Source organism: Stegostoma tigrinum, chromosome 5, assembly GCF_030684315.1.
Source record: "Stegostoma tigrinum isolate sSteTig4 chromosome 5, sSteTig4.hap1, whole genome shotgun sequence".
In the NCBI taxonomy this organism is placed as follows: Eukaryota; Metazoa; Chordata; class Chondrichthyes; order Orectolobiformes; family Stegostomatidae; genus Stegostoma; species Stegostoma tigrinum.
Window position 1 is genome coordinate 30,043,683 of NC_081358.1, and position 18,234 is coordinate 30,061,916.

The following is an 18,234-nucleotide window of genomic DNA, read 5'->3' on the forward strand; positions in this document are numbered from 1 at the left end:
CAAATTTTTATGGGCATGCTGAATTTCCGTAGCCTCCTACAAACAGAGACACTGTTTGTGCTTTCTTGTCTGGCGTATCGACATTGGGGGGTCCAAGACGGATTGTTGATGATCGATACTCCCAGGAACCTAACACTCTTGACCATCTCTACTTCAGCGCCATTGATACAGACTGGCACATGCCCTCCACTCCGCTTCCTGAAGTCAATAACCCTCTCCCTCATTTTGCTGACATTGATGGAGAGATTGTTGTTTTTAGACCATGCCATTAAACTCTCTATCTCTTTCTTGTACTCTATCTTGTTGTTGTTTCGGATCCAACCTACAACATCAGCAAACTTGTAAATGGAGTAGGTGTGGAATTTAGTTACAGAGTTGTGTGTATATAAGGAGTACAGTAGGGGGGCTGAGTACACAGCTTTACAGGGCACCGGTGTTGAGGCTTATTGCAGAGGAAGTGTTGCCGTTCATCCTTACTGACTGCGATCTGTGGGTCAGGAAGTCAAGGATCCAGTTACAGTGGGGCGAGCAGAGGTTTCGGTCCCAGAGTTTGAAGATGGATTTGTTTGGATTTATGGTGTTGAAGGCAGAACTGTAGTCAATAAGTTGGAGCCTGACATAGGTATCTGTGTGATCCGGATGTTCCAGGGATGACTGTAGGGTCAGGGAGGTAGCGTCTGTTGTGGATCTGTTGCAGCCTGGTGAAAAGCAAAGGATCAAATCAGGCTAGGAGCGTGGAGTTGATATGAATCATCACTAACCTCTTTAAGCACTCCACAGTTACGGAGGTCACAGCCACCAGGCTGTAGGCAATGAGGCATGTTGCATGTGTTTTCTCTGGCACTTTTAAAAGTGTGGAATCTTATTCCTTTAGGTTTCAAATATTGTTGAAATTTTACCTTTCAAAAATGTTGACTTTTCATGTATATATATTTGATTACTCTCTTTTCATCTCACTTTACTTCCTACTCTTTATTTCACTTCTGAACCTGATTTGGTATTGAATTAAGAATCTAATTGGCATTTCCTGATTCAGTCTCTGCACAGCTCACTAGTGATTCTTCGATCTGATTAATTGAAGGTAACTCTATAACTTGCCATATTTAGATCCTCTGCTAAGCATGCCGCGCTAATTTACAGTAACTTCCAGTATCACAGAATCATGGAATCCTTACATTATGGAAGCAGGCCAGTAGAAAGTAGAAAGGCTGCAAGCACAGCCAAGTGTAAGGAATGACTAATATCATTCATTCACCACAGAGAACACAATAATGCCCCCTAATGTTCTATTATTTCATAGCACAGAAAGTCAAGAACACTGCATCCATTATAAAGCCATAAAACAAGCAATGAAGTGTTCAATATGCCAAGTAATGTGTAAACATGCTTATTCTGTGCCAAAACCACACTGCACTATATATTAATGTAGGCATCAGATGAATTCCAGATGGTGCATACAAAACATTCCCGCCACATTAGCGCAAGACAATTATCGGCTCTAACAAGAGAGAATTGAACAATCGCTCTTTGATGATCAGTGTCATTGTCATCACTAGGTCTCCCACTATCACCATCCTAGGGATTACCAATGGTGAGAAACGGAGCTGGGCCAGCAATATAAATACTGTAGCTACAAGAACAGGTCAGAGAGGAACTAGGAATTCTGTGGGGAGTGACTCACATCCTGTCTCATCAAAGCCTGTCTGCCATGTACAAGGCACAAGTCAGGAGTGGGATAGAATAGTCTCCACTTAGAGTCATAGGGTCATATAGCATGAAAACAGACCCTTAGGCCCAACTAGTCCATTCCAAACATAATCGCAAACTAAACTAGTCCCACCTGCCAGCTCCTGGTACATATCCCTCCAAACATTTCCTATTCATATATCCATTAAAATGTCTTTTATAATTATACCCGCATGGGTGTCATTATAATTATACCCGCATCCATCACTTCCTCAGGAAGTTCATTCCACACATGAAACACGCTATGTCTAAAAAAATTGCTTCTTCTGTCTTTTTTAAATCTCTCTACTCTCACCTTAAAACTTGTCCCCTAGTCTCGAAATTCCCCATCTTTGGAGAAAGACAACTATCATTAACTCTCTCTGTGCCTCTCATTATTTTATAAACTTCTGTCAGGTCACCTCTCAACTTCCTACACTCCACTAAAAAATGTCCCAACCAATCCAGCCTTGCTTAAAAATTCAGACCTTCTATACCCAACAACATCCTGATAAATCTCTTCTGAACCCTCTTCAGCTTGATAATATTCTTCCCATGACTGGGTGATCAGAACTGGACACTGTATTCCAGAAATAGTAAGAACTGCCAATGCTGGAGTCAGGGATAACACAGTGCCAAGCTGGAGGGACACAGCAGGCCAGGCAGCATCAGGGGAGCAGGAAAGCTGACATTTCGGGCCTGGATTTTTCTTCCAAAATTCAGAAATTTCTGAAGAAGAGTCCCACCGCAAAACATCAGTTTTCCTGCTCCTCTCTTGCTGCTTGGCCTGCTGTGTTCCTCCAGCTCCACACTGTGTTATCACTGTATTCTAGAAGAGGCTTCACCAATGTCCTGTACAATCTCAACATAACATTGCAACTCCTATACTTAAAGGATTGAGCAATGAATACAAGCGGCCAAATGCCTCTTTAACCATGCTCTCTGTATGCGACACAAATTTGTCTGGATGGGCGTGGTTACAGTGAAGAAGTTTGACACCATGAATGACAAAGCAGCCTGCTTGATTAGCACTGCATCTACCACCTTCAACATTCACTCCGCTCACTACTAATGCACAGTGGCGGCAATATTTACCACCCATGTTTTTGCCTCAGATCAGGTCAAGAAAACTCTTTCTGAAGAACTTTGCACAGCAAAAAATTGGCATAAAACAGTCCTCAATGTTTGAGCTAATCACATATAAAGGAGGGCAGTGTTCCCACTTAAAAACGGGAATTAACAGCACAACAGGAAATGTGCCTTTCTTTCCAAGTGTGGTAGAATCTGACTATATTGAGTAGGGTGTTATCAATGTTGTGCTCAGTGTTTCAATGTGAATCATGTGGTCCTTCTGAATTAATATCCTTTAGGATTGCTTGAAAGTGGGGTATTTGCAGTCTAGTTGAATCAGTTTCACACAGGATCTTTCACCTGATGTACTACTTTAGATAAGTGGCATAATTTTAGTCATCGAATTCTTTGTTGATTTTGAATGGAAGATTTTACAAATGTGCTAAAATATGAAATGATGTGAATCACTTATTTGAAAGAGTACAGCACCCCTCCTTATAACTTGGAGTTGTTCGAACCTTACAGCTATTTGCTAACATTTGATCTTTAGAGTTAAGATGACCTCTGTATTAATCCCCAGGGGTTATAAGTAATCGGAGAAGCAGGCGTTCATTTTTTCAACATGCTTTATCATTCAATAAGATCATGACTCAGCTTCTCTCGCATTATTCGCTGTCCCTATAATGCTTGATCCGCTTAATATTAGACTCATTGAGCTCAGTTTTGATGATACTCAATGACTGAGCATTCACAGCTCTCTAGGGAAGAGAACTCAAAGATGCAGAGCGTTCTCATTCAGGAAATCTCTTCTCAGTTCAGCTCCAAATGGCCAACCCCTTATTCTGAAAGTGTGGCCTTAAGTTCTACACTCCCTAGCCAAGAGAAATATTTAAACTTTCAAGCCCCTTAAGAATTTCTAATGTTCCCATGATATCACCTCATTCTCCTAAACTGTGTGGAATAAAGGGCTAGGCTACATTCCTCGTCTTAGGAGAGCCTGCCATTCCCAGATTTCAGTCTTTTTGCACTCTCTAAGTAAATAATGTCCTCCCTTAGGTAAGGAAATCAAAGCTGCCTATGGTACCACACTGGTGGTCTCAACAAGATCTCTGTAATGTCTCATTCCCTTTGTAACTAAGGTGACAACAGCATTTGTTTTCCTAATGATGACCAGATATATTCAGTTGGCAGATCAAAGCTTTAAGAAATTGTGAACGTATCCTCAACCCACCCTGGAAATATTTGTTAACATTTTAATGGCAGAAGGTTTTGTAGCATACAGCTGTCTGAGTGCAGAGAGATGGGACACAGCATTAAGATATTTCAATCAGACCTGCATTACGTAGTTGAGAGTCTGATTAAAACCTGATCATTGCTGCAGAATTTCCCGGAGCTCAGGAGGTCTGAAAAGAGGGATAGAAAATATGAGTTTATGGTGATATGTGCTTCACAGGTCACTTGATTTGAGCAAGGAGCAACAAGAGTACTTTCACGTACCCTTAAGGTCACCTTTGGCTTCTTCTCCGCTTGTAGCAGCTTCTCTCTCCATTCTCGCATAATTGTCTAGCTCTTTTCCATTCGCGAAAGGCTCCTACTACCTCCTGTCAATTTCCCATGTCTCACTCCTTCCTCCCTCAAATTTCCAGCATCTATTCTCGAGGTTTCCTGCTACCAGTTTCCTTCTATGAACTGAAGCCAATGTGTCTGTCTGCTCAGCTGCTGTTTGGGAAATGGAAGAGGAAGTGTAGAATGGGGTCCTCCCATTAAATTCAGTGCGACTTCGATATTTGTCCTTTTTATTTTCCAAATGCTCCCCTCTCTCCCTCCTGCCCATTACACTCCTCACATTCCTAAAGTATCAAGGCTATAAAATCTGAGCTTACCTGAGTATCTCCTCCTTTCAGATATTAAGTCTAGACCTGTTTAAACTTTCCTAAAAACATAAGAAGAATGAAATAGGGACAGGAGTAGGCCATTTGGCCCATTGAGCCCAGCACAGTATTCAATATGATCATGACTGATCCTCTAGCCCAATGCTATATTCTCATGCTCTCCCAATTTCTGATTACCAATAGTGTAAAGGGTGATGGGGATATTGTGGATAAAAGGCATTGAAGTGTTCAATCAGCCATGATCGTGTTAAATGGAGGAACAGGCTCAAAAGGCTGAATGGCCTACTCCTATTCCTATGTTTCATGCCCCTTGACACTTCTGGCCTCTGAAAATCTACTTTACTAGTTCTCAAACATTTTCAGTGACTCCTCAATCATCTGTGGTAAAGGATTTCACAGGCTTATCCACTTTCCGGGTGAAAGTTTTTCTACTCATCCGTCTGAAATGGCCTGAGTCCTTGTTTTGGAACTCTCAGCCAGGGATAGCTTCATCCTCACATTTCATCTGTCCAGCCCTGACAAAATTGCATTGACGTGGATTTAAAGTCAGACCAAAAATAGAATACAGCGTTGGTCCCTTTATCTAAGAAAAGATGTATTGCAATTGGAGGTTGGGCAGAGAAGATTCATTAGGTCTATCCCAGGTGTGGAGGGAGTTTCTTAAGAGGAGAGTGAGTAGGTTGTGTCTGTACTGATTGGTGCTTAAAGTTGACCTGATTAAAGCATGTAAGATACTTAGTGGGCTTGACAAGGTAAAAGCTGCTTCCCCCTGCAGAACCAGGGGCCCTAATCTCAGAGCAAAGAGTTGCCCGTCTTAGACAGAGATGAGGAGGAACATCTTATTTTAACAGGTATTGAGTCTATGAAATTCCATGCTGCAGAGAGCTGTACAGGCTGGGTCGTTAACTATCTTCATATTATTAAGCTGGAGAAGGTTCATAACAGGTTTACCAGGATGTTGCTCGGAATGGAGGATTTGAGTAATAAGGAGAGGCTGGATAAGCTGGGACCTTTTTTCACTGGAACGTCAGAGGTTGCGAGGTGACCTTATTGAGGTTTATAAAATCATGAAAGGTATTGATAACGTCAATGGCGGGTGTATTTTTCCATAGGGTGGGGGATTTCAAAACTTTGGGGAGCACAATTTTTAGGTGAGAGGAGAATGATTTAAAAGGGGCTTGAAGGGCAACTTTTTTTACACACGTGTGGAATGAACTACCAGAGGAAGTGGGAGATGCATGTGCAGTTACAATATTTAAAAGACATTTGGATAAGTACATGAATAGGAAATGTTTGCAGGGATATGAACCAGGAGCAGGCAAGTAGGACTAGTTTGGGATTATGGCCGGCATGGGCTAGTTGAGCCAAAGGGCATGTTTCCGAGACGTCTGACTCTATGAGATAATCAGGTTTTTAATCAGCAAGGGAATTAACAGTTCCGAGCTTAAAGCAGGAAGGTGGAGCTGAGGATTATCAGATCAGTTCTCAAAAGGGAAAGGTCGAAGGTTCAGAAAGGGGGTGACAAAGCAAGTATGAGAAGTAAAGCAGAATAATGGAAAAAAGAAGGGATTGACAGCTAATGTCAAAGGAAATTTCAAAGTTATCTATATGCTTACATTTAGTGAAAGAATGGTAATAGGAGAAATTGAGCCAATTAGGGTTCAAACAGGGGATTTACACATAGATGCAAGAAACATTACTGAGGTGTTCAAGTGAAACACTGCGTTTGACTTTACTTACAAGGCAAATATTGCACAAGCAATGGGAACAGAAAAGAAAACTGTTACATGAAGGGTTTAAAATTGATAAGGACAAGTCAGATTGGGTCAACTGTCAGTATCCCAGGATACTGAAGTGAGTGAGTGTGGAAATTGTAACAGCCCCGGCAATAATCCTTTACTCTTCTCCAAAGTTGGAGTTTGTACTGGAGGACTGGAGAATTGCAAACATTAGGCCCTTTCTCAATAAAAGTTGTCAAATTAGGCCCAGCAATTACAGATCAGTCCATTTAACTTCAGCATTAGGGAATAATTATTCAAAATAGAATTGGTAGTCACGAGGAAAAATTGGAATAACTCACAAGAGCTAGTACAAATTTGTTTAGGGAAAGTCATGGCTAACTTGATAAGAGGAAACAGAGAAGGTCAATGAGGGCAAAGCTGTTGATGTTGTCTACATGGACTTCCAAGAGACATTCAATATAATGTCATCCAAGAGACTTGTGAGGGAAGTTATAGGTCATGGAATAAAATGGACAGTAGTCACATGGATACAAGATTGGTTGAGAGGTAAAATAAAGAAAGTTATTGTTCATGTGTCTACTTGGACTAAAGAAGGTTTCTATTGGAGTCCTCCATGGTTTGGGATTGCTTTTCTTGACATATAAATGATTCAGAGCATCGTGTTTACAGGACAGTTTCAAAGTTTATGGATCATGCAAAGCTTGCGAGAAGTGTAAACTGTGAGGCAGAGAGTGGATAACTTCAAAAGAACATTGGCAAATTGGTAGTTTGAGTGGCTAGGTGGCAACAAAATACAAAAGGTGGATGCAATACAGAACGCTAGTATACAGGTACTGCCTGTAGTTAGTATTGTGTACAGTTCTGCATGAGGATGTAAATGCACCAGAGAGAGGGCAGAAGACCTATTACAACAATGCTACCGGGAATAAGAAACGTTAGCATATGAATAAAGATTGGAGAAGTATTTTTCTCCCCTCTAAGGCTAAGAAGAGATTGGATAGAAATTTACAAAATCACAAAGAGTCTGGACAGAGTAAATAGGGAGAAACTGCACCCACTTGTAAATGGATTGAGAACCAGAGAGCACAGTTGTGAAATGATTTGCAAAAGAAGTAAATGCAAGATGAGAAAAGAACCTTTTCACACTGTAAGTACAGTGTGGAAATGAACTTCCTAAAGTGTAATGTACTGCATGAATCGAGGCATTTAAGAGGGTATTGGATGATTATTTAAATAAAAACAGTGCAAATGGTAACAGGAAATAGGCAGGAGATTAACACTAAGGTAAAACGTGAAGATACAGTGGGCCGCAAGTCTTTCTTCTGTACCTTAACAATTCCATAATCATTCTTTTGCCTCCAAAAATATTTAAAATTTAAGAGTGGCTTTGCTACTAGACATCAATGAAATTTGCATATATATTTCAGATTTCAGATTTCCCCATATCTCTTCATTGAATCCCCACTGTTCAACCCATTGAGTCCACACAGACCCTCCAAACAGCCTCCCTCCCAGACCCATTCCCCTACTCTCTACCTGTAACCCTGCAATTCCCATGGTTAATTCACCTAACCAGGCTATCCCTGGACACAATGGGCAATTTAGTATAGCCAGTCGACACAACCTGTGCATCTTTGGACTGTGGGAGGAAACTAGAGCACTAGGGGAACCCTGCTACCGGCACAGGAACAATGTGCAAACTCCACACAAATACTCACCTAAGGCTTGAATTGAATCCATGATAATGGGAACTGCAGATCCTGGAGAATCCAAGATAACAAAGTGTGGAGCTGGATGAACACAGCAGGCCAAGCAGCATCTCAGGATCACAAAAGCTGAAGTTTCGGGCCTAGACCCTTCATCAGAGAAGGGGATGGGGAGAGGGAACTGGAATAAATAGGGAGAGAGGGGGAGTATCTCCTCTCTACCTATCTTGTTTTCTCTCCATCTTCGGTCCGCCTCCCCCTCGCTCCCTATTTATTTCAGAGCCCTCTCCCCATCCCCCTCTCTGATGAAGGGTCTAGGCCCGAAACGTCAGCTTTTGTGCTCCTGAGATGCTGCTGGGCCTGCCGTGTTCATCCAGCTCCACACTTTGTTATCTTGGAATTGAATCCAGTTCTCTTGAATTGTGAGGCAGCAGTGTTAATCACTGAGCCACTATGACTCTTTGGAGAGACTAGCCCACTGATTTTAAAAGTTAAGGGTTGATGTCACCATAGCAGATGCACAGACATGGATTATGTAATCCAACTGTTAGTGTTGAGTTGCCTTAGTATAAAAGAATTTTAGGGCACATTCATCGTGTAGAACCTAATATTTGCGAAAGCACAAGAGTATTGTCACTAGCCTAGCAACCCAGAGATCCAGGAGACAGAGGCCTGGATCCCACCGCATGATGATCCTTGAATTCAATTAACAAAAGGCTAAAAACAGAAAAGTTAACTGATGTTTAGCACAAAAACATTGTTGTAAAATCTCAGCTGTATTACGAATATTCTTGAGGGAAAGAAATTGGCTAACCTCACCATGCTTGGCCCACTTACGACTCCAAACCCATGGTCATTTGGCTGAATCTACACTGCCCTCTGAAATGACCTAGCAAGCCATTTCAAAGGTAATTAGGTTTTACATGACCTGCTGGACTTGTCAACGATGCTCACATCCCATGCAACAATTGAAAAAGTTTTGAGGCTTAATTCTATCTCAGCAACAGCTTCTGGATGATTAGCATTGTAAGCTTGTAACTCACCTGTCAATCCAGAAAAACTTAATCGGAAAATTACTCACTTTTTCTTTGCAATACAAACATTCTTACTCACACACTGCGCGGGACTCAGGAACTGCTTGCTCATGGGGGTGTGATACTTGTGATCCATTGTCAGATTCTTCATTTAAACTATTTCCCTGGAATCTAGGCAAAGCAATATAAACATGTATTAATCATTTAGTGCCCAATTTAATGTGCTTTGGTAAGCCATAAGTACCAGCAAGTTAAAACCTATTGCGTTAATAGAACAGATCATGTAGATTGAATAACAATGGATTATGAGCGATACAAGAATACGAACACTTCCAAACTATTTTCACAATGAATTTTTTTTAAAAATCAGATAACAACGTTGCATGAAGAAAGCTTGTATACAAGTGGGCTGATACATTATCACTGCAGCAGTCTAAATTCAGGCAAGATTTGCATATAATGGTGATGTACATATTTTGGTTTGATTACCATCACTTTCTCAAAGAACATTAGGATTAACAATGAATATTGGGCAATCCGGATGCACCCACATCCCATGAATGGATAAAACAAGGATACTGCAGCTTATTGAAAGTCTTTTGATTGAAATCAAATACTCTAAACCCTCAGCAATGTGAGTGACTCGTAACTGCTCTCAAGGCAATTATGGATGAGTAATAAACACTGCCTAGCCACTGACACCCATATCCTATAAACAATTCTGAAAGAAAGATAAAAAATACCTTTCCTCTGTTATTTTCTCATTTTCTATTATTTATATCCGCATCCCACCTCAGGGATGCTTATGTCAACCACTTGGTTCTTTGTTATATACTTGTCAAAGCTTTTACTGTTCCATTTTATGCACCATATTAGTTTAGATTAGATTAGATTAGATTCCCTACAGTGTGAAAACAGGCCGTTCGGCCCAACAAGTCCACACCGCCCCTTGAAGCATCCCCCTATAACCTACACACCCCTGAACACTATGGGCAATTTAGCATGGCCAATCCACCTAACCTGCACATCTTTGGACTGTGGGAGGAAACCGGAGCTCCCGGAGGAAACCCACGCAGACACGGGAAGAATGTGCAAACTCCACACAGACAGTCGCCCGAAGCGGGAATTGAACATGGGTCCGTGGCACTGTGAGGCTGTAGTGTTAATCACTGAGCCACCGTGCTGCCCTATAATCTCATTGACTCCTCCTCTTTGTTACTCTTTTAGTTATCCTAGTTTCTAATGATCTTCTCATTTACCGCCAGAGTTTGCAGCATTGTAAATATTTTTATTTTGACTCAATACCATTCCTAACTTGTGATAATGGGAACTGCAGATGCTGGAGAATCCAAGATAACAAAGTGTGGAGCTGGATGAACACGGCAGGCCAAGCAGCATCTCAGGAGCACAAAAGCTGACGTTTCCGGCCTAGACCCTTCACCCTCTGATGAAGGGTCTAGGCCCGAAACGTCAGCTTTTGTGCTCCTGAGATGCTGCTGGGCCTGCTGTGTTCATCCAGCCTCACATTTCATTATCTACCATTCCTAACTTCCTTAGTTACCCATAGATGGCTCATCATAGATTCATAGAGGTTTACAGCATGGAAACAGGCCCTTTGGCCTAACTTGTTCACACAGTCCAGTTTTCACAATTAAACTAGTCCCATTTGGCCATGTTTTTGGTCCATATCCCCTCATACCTATCCCATCCATGTACCTGTCTAAATGTTTCATCAATGACAAAATTGTATTCACCTCCACCACTACCTCTGACAGCCTATTCCAGCCACTCACTACCCTCTGTGTGAAAAAAATTGTCACTTAGGGCTCTTTTGTATTTCTCCCCCCTCAAGGTAAACAGACGCCCTCTAATTTTAGACCCTACCATGGGGCAAAGCCGCTGGCTGTCTACCTTATCTATGCTGCTGGTGACTTTATAGACCTCTATAAGGTTACCCCTCAGACTCCTAAACTCCAGAGAGAAAAGTCAAGCCTACCCAGCCTGCCTTTATAACTCAAGCCTTCCAATCTAGGTGCACTTTTCTGCCTTTTTCTAGTTTAATCGTATTCTTTCTTTAGTAGGGCAACCATCTTGCTTGTCAAGCCATTCTTTCTAAATGGAGGATGCTGCCAGGGTCAAGATGACGAGCTGTGCCAGTCTGGATTCATAGAGGGTGAAGGAGTCATGGTGGCTGGCAGAAAAGTGAGTGCCCACATGAAGGTTGTGGTCCCAGTACAATTGGACAAAGGGAGACTGGAAACTTTTGCTGCTTATGAGTCTAACTGTACAGTTGCTCAATGATGCTCTGCGACCGGGTAAAACCAGTGATGGGCATGAAACCACATGTCCCTGGAATATCCCGTCTGCCTGGAATGTGTGGGAAATGAACAGCAGATCGTTGGAATGAGCCTGAATTGAACATCTTCAGGATCACAGTGAATTTGATGGTTACTGCTAAGGAATGGTAAGTAATACAGAAGCCAACCAGGGAACAAAAGAAGCAAAATTTACCAGGAGAGTCACAATCTCCAGCAGTGCAGGTTCCCAGTCACCTCCAGTTAGCTTTATCTCCACCGGTAGATTCTATAATCCTCTGTGTCCGTCCTGTCCTGATCCCTCTTTTCAGCTGTCCTGATGTCTAGGTCTCTGACCTTCCAGCAGAGGGATTCACCTCTGGGATTCTCGCATTCCCAGCTCCCATTTTCTTTGCACTGAGGTAGTTCCCACATTATATTCTGCCCCACAATGGCAAGAGTCTCACAATGCTCCAGCGCTTACCACCTGCTGTCTGTGAAAGAGGCTCTCTGCACCATTCACTCTCCATCGAGGGATCCACTTAACTGCCTGGCCCGCCTCATCTGGTTCCCATCTGTGTGGCTGCCTCCATTCAGCTGGTCCAGCCCCCATGATAGGGGAGCACATAACTGCATGCACTATCAAAATCAGAACTTGCATTTTCAAAAAAAGCTTTTTAACAATGTTTATTGGTTTTTTTAATGGATCAATGGGACTTGGGCGTCACACTCTCCAACCCCAGTGAATCTTCCCAGTGCCAGGAATGATGTTAGGAAATCAACATACCAACCAAAATTATCATTCCCTGCTTGCCTTTGTGCCTTTACCCAAACCAGTGAGTCCCAAAATTCAACTCTACAGCTTTAGCTTTCTTCTGCTGAAGGAAAAAGCATCGAAAAGCTTCAATACCTGGCCCTGTGGCATTTAACTTGCAAAATGGGTTACTGAGAAATGGTCAGTATGGACATTAAAGTCACCGTTTTCTACTCATTTGGGTTAAGGAGTTTGTTGCTTTGACATGTAAAAATAAATCCCAATATAAAGTTGAGTTCAATGTTGCACTCAAATACCTGCTTTCTCAAAACAACTTTCTGCTGTTTATATGCAACTATCATAGAATCCCTAGAGCGTGGAAACAGGCCCTTTGGCCCAATAAGTCTACACTGACCCTCAAAGCATCTCACCCAGAGCAATTCCACATAATGCGCCTAATCAATGCATCCCTGAACACTATGGGTAATTTTGCACGGCCAATCCACCTAGCCTGCACATCTTCCTGGACTGATGGAGGAAACCAGAGCACCCGGAGGAAACTCACACAGACACAGGGAGAGTGTGCAAACTCTGCACAGAGAGTTGCCAGAGGGTGGAATCAAACCTGGGTGTCTGACGCTGTGAGGCAGCAGTGCTAACCACTGAGCCACCGCGCTGCCCTACTACCTCGGGGAACTGGTGGCCAGGTGGTATTATTGCCAGAGTATTAATCCAAAGACCCAGGTGATGTTCTGAGGACCCAGCTCCAAATCTCACCTTGGCAGATGGTGCAATTTGAATTCAATAAAAATCCAGAATTAAGAGTCTAAAAATGACCTTGGTTCCATTGTTGGAAAAACATATCTGATTTACTAATGTCCTTTAGGGAAGGAAACTGCCATCCTTATCTGATCTGGCCTACACGTGATTCCAGACCCACAGCAATGGGGTTGGCATGTGGTTAACCCCTGGGCAATTAGGGTTGGGCAATAAATGCTGCCTAGCCAGCATCACCCTCATCCAATGAATAAATATTTAAATCTCGAATCACAGCTTTGAAAATCTTTATTCATTCTTGTGGAAACTGTCTTGCAAGTGGTGCGATTAAATCCAACCTAAGTGCACAAAACAAGAACCTTTCTGAATGAAATCAAACTACAGGAGAAACTGACTTTACTTCATGTTCTTTAAGATAGTGTCTGTAAACAGAATTCGAGGATTGCTCTGAAGATAAATGCTTTTCTACTGTCTGAGTAATGAATGGGAATGTGGCTGACTGCTTACAATCGATCTGCATCTCCGACACAGACTATCAAACTCTGGAATCAAATATTCAACTGAGCATGAACTAAGAGAACTGAACAGTATAGTGAATTGAAACTCAAATCTGTTTGCTACTGTATAAAGCAGGAAGCATCAGCAGTCAACCAAGGATCATTGATAGAGATAAAAGCAAAGTCTTACAGGAAACTGAGGAATAAATAACATTTCAAAACTGATTTTGACGAGGTACACCACAGGATGTCTTGTATGCAAAATGGGGAATTTTGTGAACTCTGTAAAACAACTGAGTAACAGGAGAAGAGAAATATTTATGACAACTAGGAGTAGGCACATGGGGTTAGTTTGGCTTGGGATTATGTTTGGTGTGGGCTGGTCAGACCAAAGGGTCTGTTTTCATGCTGTGTGGTTTTATGACTATTTAAAAATAATCTCGACAGCTGCTGGAGATGGAGTTTTACCTGAACAGGCCCACATGAAGAAGGCAGGCCAGTATTGGTCATGAACTCATATCTAAGTGAAGAGCGCTTTGCCACAGTTCTTTGACATTAACATCCTATTTCCCATTTTCCCAAACAAAAAAGGCAGGCAAGATAATGCACCAAATCTGTCAATGGAAACATTTGTATTTAAATTTATCCCAGCTGACTAAGAGAGACTCTCAGAGTAACTGCTGTTAGCACAAACCCTTCACAGAAGTTCTGCAATCTCAATCTTTAAAGATTTCCCAGCCACTCACAGCCCGCTCCACAAGCCACACCACCTTCATGACTTCCTACCATTGCAAATCCTACACAAAATTCACCAAAGATCCTTAGGTCTCACCTTCCAAACCCACAACCACTTCCATCTAAACGGACAAGGGCAGCACATACATGGGGACACCATCACCTGCAATTTTCACACCAAGCCACTCAGCATCCTGACTTGGAAATATATCGCCATTCCTTCACTGTCACTTGGTCAAAATCCTGGAATTCCCTCTGCAGGGGCAATGTGGGCCAATCTACCGCAGGTAGACTGCAGTTCAAGAAGACAGCTCACCACCACTTTCTCAAGGCACCTTGGGAACAGGCAATAAATGCTGTCCTGCCAGTGATGCCCATGTCTCACAAGTGAATTAAATAAAAATCCTGACCTAATCCCTTGGTAGTTAAACTTGTGACCTTGGTGATGATTTAATGGAAAGTTCTTTCACATTTTGCAACAACCTCAAACTGAATTTTCACAGCTTCACCATTCAAAATCACCATTTCATTTATCACCAGATAAAACAACCTTATAATCTGGTCTAACTGAATTATTATCAGCTTAACCAAAACATTATGTTTAATGTATGAACCTGATTTTTGAATTTAACATTTGAGGTGGCTATTTATCTTTCAACGTGTATCTAAAGTACTTTATTCTGCTTAATTAGTTAATAATCCAAAAGCAATTTGACACCTCTACCAATAAATATCAATTTCTTACTTTTTTTGGTCTAACTTGTTTTTATTAATGCACAGTAAGCTACTGGATAATCCTTAAATATTAATTTAAGTTTCCCCAAATTCCTTTGGATGCAAGGACAGGTCACATACCTTAATATCTTTACATTTAAATTCCTGCAAGACGTTTATCTTCTCTGTGTCTGTAACTATTTCCAGCCACACAATCTGTTTTCTCAAGGCTTTTCTCAAACCCACTGTAGATCACAGTTCCCAATATTTTCACTCATTGTCAATTGCTTGCTTTAGTGAATGTAAAACAACATTTGATGTTAATTTTCTCTGATAAAGACATCTGTTATGATGGTGCTACCAAGCGAGTCCGATCTCACAATGAAATCTGGCTTGAAAGATCAATTTTTAAATTTTAGTCATCTTGGTGGTTATTCACAGAAACACAGACATGCAAGGTTGGATAATCACGTTAGCAACAGAAAAGGCAAAAGCAAAAAACGAATAAATCAAGTATAGCTTGAACGATCTTAAAATATACACAAACTGAAGTCTCATCTCTTTTTTTTTCCATACTATCTATCGCAAAAATTCAACTCTAACTCATCTAAATCAGATCCTTGACTTCAAATAACTGATTATCCTCAGTTCTCTGGTCAACATGTCCACACAGGAGCAAAGTTCTAATGGCACACATCAGCCTGATAATTAACATCAAAGCAGATGAGCTATAATTAATACCTCCTCTGGATATTACTCCTACGTACCAATGACTCATGCAAACTGTGAAGTGCTCTTCCAGGACCACTCATAAAACTGATAGCTTAAACATTCTCAGCTTTGAAAAATGGACGAATTTCTAATAAAATACTGCTGGTCTGAAAGTTTCACAAATGAAACTTTTACACTGAAGTAACTGTACATCCTCAGGGCTATCTTGAGCTCCTTTCTAGCAGGCAAACTGGACTTTCTTCTGATTCCAGTCAGTTCTCCTCCAATCAGTCTGAAATGGTAAACCTTGGGGTTCCCTAAGCTAAAATAAATCCTTGATTATCCTGATCCAAGAACAAGCTAATGGCCTACAGTATTTACACTCCCAGTCATAAACCAGCACCTTTAAACTAATCTTCCATTAACACTCTGGGGGGGTCCTCACTCTCGAACATATATTGGGTTAGGTCATTATTCCCAAAGAACTATCTAACAGCACTTTGTCTGTTTTTTTTGGAAGGGATTGACAATTGAAATCAGGAGTGAATGCATTGGCATGCCAATCAGCATGTGTGGAAATTCAGAGGAATATTACAGTGCTGTGTAGCTATGCAACTTAGATGGGGCATTTCTGTCTGGCCTAGTTTCTTTATAGAACAACAGAGCAATAGAACAATACCGCGCAGAACAGGCCCTTCGGCCCTCGATGTTGCGCCGACGTGTGAACTAATCTAAAAACTCTTCAAAGCGGTAACCAAACCTGTGTGCCACTACTTTAAAATCTATACGTATCAGAGACTTCTGATCATACCTCCCACAAGGAAGAATGAAATCATCAAGAGGCTTTTTTTTTATTCATTCATGGGATGTGGGTGTCACCTGCTAGGCAGCATTTATTGCCCATCCCTAATTGTCCAGAGGGCAGTTAATCATCAACCACATGTAGGTCTGACCAGGTAAGGATGGAAGTTTCCTTCCTCAAAGAACATTAGTGAACCAGGTGAGTGTCTCCTGACATTCGACTATGGATTCATGTTCATCATTAGATACTTATTTCCGAATAATGTTTTGAATTCAAATTCCAAGTGCCATGGTGGGGTCCGAAGCTGGGTCCCCAGAACATTTGGCTCTCTGGATTAACAGTCCAGCGATAATACCAATAGACCATCACCTCCCCAGTTTGGAAAAAAAACTACTTCCAAATTAAGTTAACAGTAATAATATATTGGCATTAAACATTCAATGAGTTTCTTTTCAACCTTTTTATATACAAACCCACTTGCATCATAGCACTCATTTCCCTTCATGTGTGCTCTTGACAAAGCATCAGCTACAGCATTGGCTTTTGTTCCAGGCATATGAATGTTTGTTAAATTGTTTGGCAACAGGATTAAAACCAAAAAGAAAATCAAAGGTTTGTGGTCTGTGTACATAACAACTTCTTCTGCATTGCTGTGGTTTGGATTTCAAACTGATGCCCAGCCAATGTAAAACACAATGTCTCTTTCCCCAGCATTGATTATTTCTGATGACATGCATTAGTTCTTCAAAAGAAAAGGCCAAAAGTCTGCATGAGCTGGCACCTACATCAAACAGGTTGAATAGCTACTCAGAATTTGACGCTGCTAAGACTGCTGTGATTGTAGGTGCAGCTTGCAAGTTGTCATTCAGACATTCAGGTACACATTCAAATGTTCTACCTTTCTTTAGCAAAGGAGCCACTACAGATGCTCGCAACAAACATTCGGTAATAATCAACTCAAGCCAACGCATCACAAAACGCTCTGTTTCATCTCAGGCCTGGGAAAATCTAAAGTGGTCCTTTTTTTCATTTTCTAGGTGCTACTGGGTCTTGTCATACATTGTGGCCAAATAAGTCACTGTTGCTTTGGTAAATGAGCTTTAAACCAGATTTAGACCCGAACTGACTCTTTGGAGCCTATCAAAAAATTCAGTCAAGTGGTGAAATGTCCTTACGAGTTTGGCTAAGCAAGACAAGCTGTCAATGTAGACCACAGTTCTATATTGCTTCAATGGCTTTAATAGTTCATCAATGGAATATCACTCATCAATTTTTCATTCAGAGTGGCTTTGCATTGTTGACATCCATCTGTTTTACAAAACCTGATATTTCACTCGGTCAATCACTTAATGGAACTCGCAAATGTCCTTTTAGCCAGTTGACTTTGGTGACAAATCATGTATGTCCAATTCACTCAATGCAGTTGTTCACTCTTGGAATAGGATACAAGTCCACTTTTGTTCCTACATTGATGTTACCATAATAAATGCAGAATTGTTGTGATCCATCCAGTTTCAGCACCATCATAACAGATTAGTATGTTCAATAATGTCAATTCCCCCACAAACTGAATCCTTTTGTTCACTAGTGCTAATTCTTCAGGATTGAATCTTTGCAGATGTAATTTCATAGGTATCACATTCCCTACAATTGTATTAATAATAACCAAAGGTGTTCATCCTGGTCTATTTACAAAAATCAATTTCTGAATATGTAGTAGCCTTTCTAGAAGATGAAACAACATGCTACCCATCTTTGAAGAACTTCCTTAACATCCAGA

At 41.3% G+C, this 18,234-nt stretch overlaps 1 protein-coding gene across 2 annotated transcripts in view; it reads right to left on the reverse strand.

Moving 5' to 3' along the window:
• The window catches only part of c5h8orf34 (chromosome 5 C8orf34 homolog), a 314,780-nt gene that overhangs the window by 49,831 nt on the left and 246,715 nt on the right, over nucleotides 1–18,234 (reverse strand). Inside the window, exons 9-10 of one of the 2 annotated variants that reach the window (XM_048529760.2) lie at nucleotides 9,250–9,341; nucleotides 478–698 (exon numbers count right to left, since the gene is read on the reverse strand). In XM_048529760.2, coding sequence (XP_048385717.2) covers nucleotides 478–698; nucleotides 9,250–9,341 — 313 coding nt within the window. The remainder of the gene's footprint in view (nucleotides 1–477; nucleotides 699–9,249; nucleotides 9,342–18,234) is intronic. The other variant, XM_048529761.2, reaches the window with a different exon arrangement.